This window comes from Ammospiza nelsoni, chromosome 6, assembly GCF_027579445.1.
Source record: "Ammospiza nelsoni isolate bAmmNel1 chromosome 6, bAmmNel1.pri, whole genome shotgun sequence".
In the NCBI taxonomy this organism is placed as follows: domain Eukaryota; kingdom Metazoa; phylum Chordata; class Aves; order Passeriformes; family Passerellidae; genus Ammospiza; species Ammospiza nelsoni.
In genome coordinates, this window is record NC_080638.1 from 57,554,535 (window position 1) to 57,558,515 (window position 3,981).

A 3,981-nucleotide genomic window follows, 5' to 3' on the forward strand; every position below is an offset into this window, starting at 1 on the left:
TCATTTCCCCGCTCTCCTCTCCCAGCCACACGCACACGATGCATTCACAGAATCACAGAAATTCTAGGTTGGAAGAGACCTTTAAGATCATCGAGTCCAACCCATGTTCATTCCCCAGCTGGGAACTGCAGCCCCAGACACCGGTTGCGGGTAGGAGCAGGTCCTGCCCCAAAACAGCACCGGCGCAGAACTCCAGGGAATTTTTCCCTGCTGTGAAAGTCCCGGGAGCTGCAACCCCACTGCCCCTGCCAGGAAACCGGGGGGCTGCAACACCAGGAGACCCCCTCCCCATCACCCATCCCAAGCTGGGGTCCCTCAGGGAGCCCCCATGCTCTCTCCCATTGCCACTCCAGGGGCATCAGCCCCCCCTCCACAGCCCAACACCCCCTGCGCCACTGCTGTCACCCCCCAGAGCCACAGACACCAGCAGAAAAGTATTCCTCACCTCCCTCCCCCCACTACTACCCCTTCACAGAAAGGAGAAAGAGGATAGATTTATGCTTTTAAAACATTTTATTTATTACCAAAATTTCCAGAAGCCAAATTTGGCAAATTTTTTTTTTCATCTTTTGTAAAGGTTTTCATGCATAACTTGAAACTTGTCAACTGCAACAGTCAAGTGGTTACTTTAGAAGAGACAGAGACAAACATCCAGAATACAAACAGCTGTATCTGAATTAACAACATTTGTCTATTACTAACCTTATAAAGCAGGACGTGCCTTCCCTCTTATCAAAACCAAGCTGACAGATCTGCCTTTATACACACCCAACAGAATAAACTCTGTTATCGGCAAGGACGTTTTCCTTAAACGTTAGAAAAAAATAACAAAGCAAAGAATGGAGTGACTGTCCATAAACCAGTCTTTACTTCAGTCCTCTTTAATCTACTTCTTCGATGGTGGGGCCACCAGAGCCACCACCGGCCCCTCCATCTCCCCGGTACAATTTTGTGACGATCGGGTTGCAGAGTTTCTCCAGCTCCTTCTGCTTGTGCTCGTACTCTTCCTTCTCAGCCATCTGGTTGCGGTCAAGCCAAGACACCACCTCCTTGCACTTGTCGAGCACTTTCTGCTTGTCCTGGTCGCTGATCTTTCCCTTCAGTTTATCATCCTCCACTGTCTGCTTCATGTTGTAAGTGTAGGACTCGAGGGAGTTCTTGGCTGCCACCCGATCCCGGTTAGCTTCATCCTCTGCTTTGTACTTCTCTGCTTCTTGCACCATGCGGTCAATGTCGTCCTTGCTGAGGCGACCCTTGTCATTGGTGATGGTGATCTTGTTCTCCTTACCCGTGCTTTTGTCCACGGCGCTGACATTCAGGATACCATTGGCATCGATGTCAAAAGTGACCTCGATCTGGGGGACTCCCCTGGGTGCTGGGGGGATGCCTGTCAGGTCAAACTTGCCCAGCAAGTTGTTATCCCTTGTCATAGCCCTCTCACCCTCGTACACCTGCACCAGGACGCTGCTCTGGTTGTCTGAGTAGGTGGTGAAGGTCTGAGTTTGTTTGGTGGGGATGGTGGTGTTGCGCTTGATGAGAGCAGTCATCACTCCTCCGGCTGTCTCGATGCCCAGGGACAGAGGGGTGACATCCAGCAGCAGCAGATCCTGCACGTTCTCAGACTTGTCTCCCATGAGGATAGCTGCTTGTACGGCAGCACCATAAGCCACAGCCTCATCGGGGTTGATGCTCTTGTTGAGCTCTTTGCCATTGAAGAAATCCTGTAGCAGCTTCTGGATCTTGGGGATCCGGGTAGAGCCACCCACCAGCACAATCTCCTGGATCTGGCCCTTGTCGAGCTTGGCATCACGCAGTGCCTTCTCCACCGGCTCCAGGGTGCCACGGAAAAGGTCAGCATTGAGCTCCTCGAAACGGGCACGAGTGATGGAGGTGTAGAAGTCAATGCCCTCAAACAGAGAGTCAATCTCAATGCTGGCCTGTGTGGAGGAGCTGAGGGTGCGCTTTGCCCTCTCACAAGCCGTGCGCAGCCGCCTCACCGCTCGCTTGTTGCCAGCAATGTCACGCTTGTGCTTGCGCTTGAATTCTTCCACAAAGTGGTTCACCATGCGGTTGTCAAAGTCCTCCCCACCCAAATGGGTGTCACCAGCTGTGGACTTTACCTCAAAAATCCCATCCTCGATGGTAAGGATGGAGACATCGAAAGTGCCCCCTCCCAGGTCAAAGATGAGGACATTCTTCTCCCCAGCCCGGGTTCCTTTCTTGTCCAGGCCGTAGGCGATAGCGGCTGCGGTGGGCTCGTTGATGATACGCATCACATTGAGGCCTGTGATGGTGCCAGCGTCCTTGGTGGCCTGGCGCTGGGAGTCATTGAAGTACGCCGGCACTGTGATGACAGCATTCTGCACCTTGCACCCCAGATAGGCCTCAGCAATCTCCTTCATCTTGGTCAGCACCATGGAGCTGATCTCCTCAGGGAAGAATGTCTTCATCTCCCCCTTGTACTCCACCTGCACCTTGGGCTTGCCTCCCTCATTCACCACACGGAAAGGCCAGTGCTTCATGTCTGACTGCACCGTGGGGTCATCATACTTGCGGCCGATGAGGCGTTTGGCATCAAAGATGGTATTGGTGGGGTTCATTGCTACCTGGTTTTTGGCAGCATCCCCGATGAGCCGCTCCGTATCGGTGAACGCCACATAGCTGGGTGTGGTGCGGTTCCCCTGATCGTTGGCGATGATCTCCACCTTGCCGTGCTGGAAGACGCCCACGCAGGAGTACGTGGTGCCCAAGTCGATGCCGATCGCCGGCCCCTTGGCAGACATGGTGTCGGCTGTTTGTGGTGCTGCTCGCCCGTGTCCACCCCGCCCGTTCCAGCTGCCGCCCCGGCGCGATATGCCCAGCTCGCGCCGCCGCCGCCCGTTTTATACCCGCCGCGGCCGCTTCTGGAACCTGCCAGAACCCTGACGGCCAATCCCGACGCCTCTGGAACAGCCGTTTGGCCAATCGCCCCCGCGAGCCGCCGGGGCGTGCCCGCCCCCAACGCTCTGGCCAATCAGAACCGCTAGCGCCTACCCGCCAGCCCGCCCCTCGCGAGCCGCGATTCTTCCGGGTTTTTCTCGTGCGCTGTCGCGCTCAGCCAATCCGCGCCGGTGCTGTCCCCTCGCCCCGCCCCCGGCGCGAATCTCAGCTAGAAAGTTCCAGCTGACATGACGTTATGCCGGAGATTGACAGCAGCGCTATCCAATGGCACGCGGGGGCGGGCCGGCGGGGTGGGGCTGTGCTGTCGCTACGGGACGCCCCCGCGCTCCGCCCGCGCGGACCCGCGGGGTGTGGGTGGGGGGGGGTGTGGGTTCGCGGCCGCTCGAGCCGTGCGGTGTTTGTAATTCCTGAGCGCTCAGCCCGGCACTGGGGAATTTGCCCTTATTTGGTCGCAGGGAGGCAGAAATGTCGCCCTCCCTCCCTGACACAGACACACACCTCCCTTCAGCCTCCCCCACGGTTGTCAGGGCGGAACGGCCGCCACGCATCCCCCGCCGCGGCGACCCCCGCGCTGTCATGGCGGAACGCTTCCCCTCACACCGCTCCGCGCCGTCCCGCTGAGGGAAAGTGCCCGAGGGAAAGTCCCGCCGAGCCCGTGTTTAGCCTTATTTCGCCCGAACTTGGCCGGCTGACAACCCCCCCGCCCCGTGTCTGTCCCGGTACCCAAACTCGGGGAGCGGCACCGGGTTCTGTCCCCCCTCAGAACTGAGGGAATGGCAGCGGGCTGTCCCCCCTGCCCCGGCAGAGCTCCGGGAATGGCTCCGGTGGGGCTCTGGGGGCCCTGGTGCTGCGTGTTCCTGCGTGGTGACCATTCTTGAACCGCCTCCAAATTCTTGTCTGTTGTGCTAATGTGAGATGTCGTCACGCCTACGTTTAGCAAAAGCTATGGAGCTATTAACTCGGAGGTAGGAAAGTGCTTTGATGAAAATATATTAAACGTGAAAATCCGCTGTGGTTTCTCCAAATTATGCCTCCGTACTC

At 57.2% G+C, this 3,981-nt stretch overlaps 1 protein-coding gene across 1 annotated transcript; it reads right to left on the minus strand.

Moving 5' to 3' along the window:
* Positions 1–494: 494 nt before the first annotated feature.
* Positions 495–2,857, minus strand: HSPA2 (heat shock protein family A (Hsp70) member 2). Its single transcript, XM_059473951.1, has one exon. The coding sequence runs from the start codon at positions 2,781–2,783 to the stop codon at positions 882–884; it is 1,902 nt and encodes a 633-aa protein (XP_059329934.1). The 5' UTR covers positions 2,784–2,857; the 3' UTR covers positions 495–881.
* Positions 2,858–3,981: the final 1,124 nt, after the last annotated feature.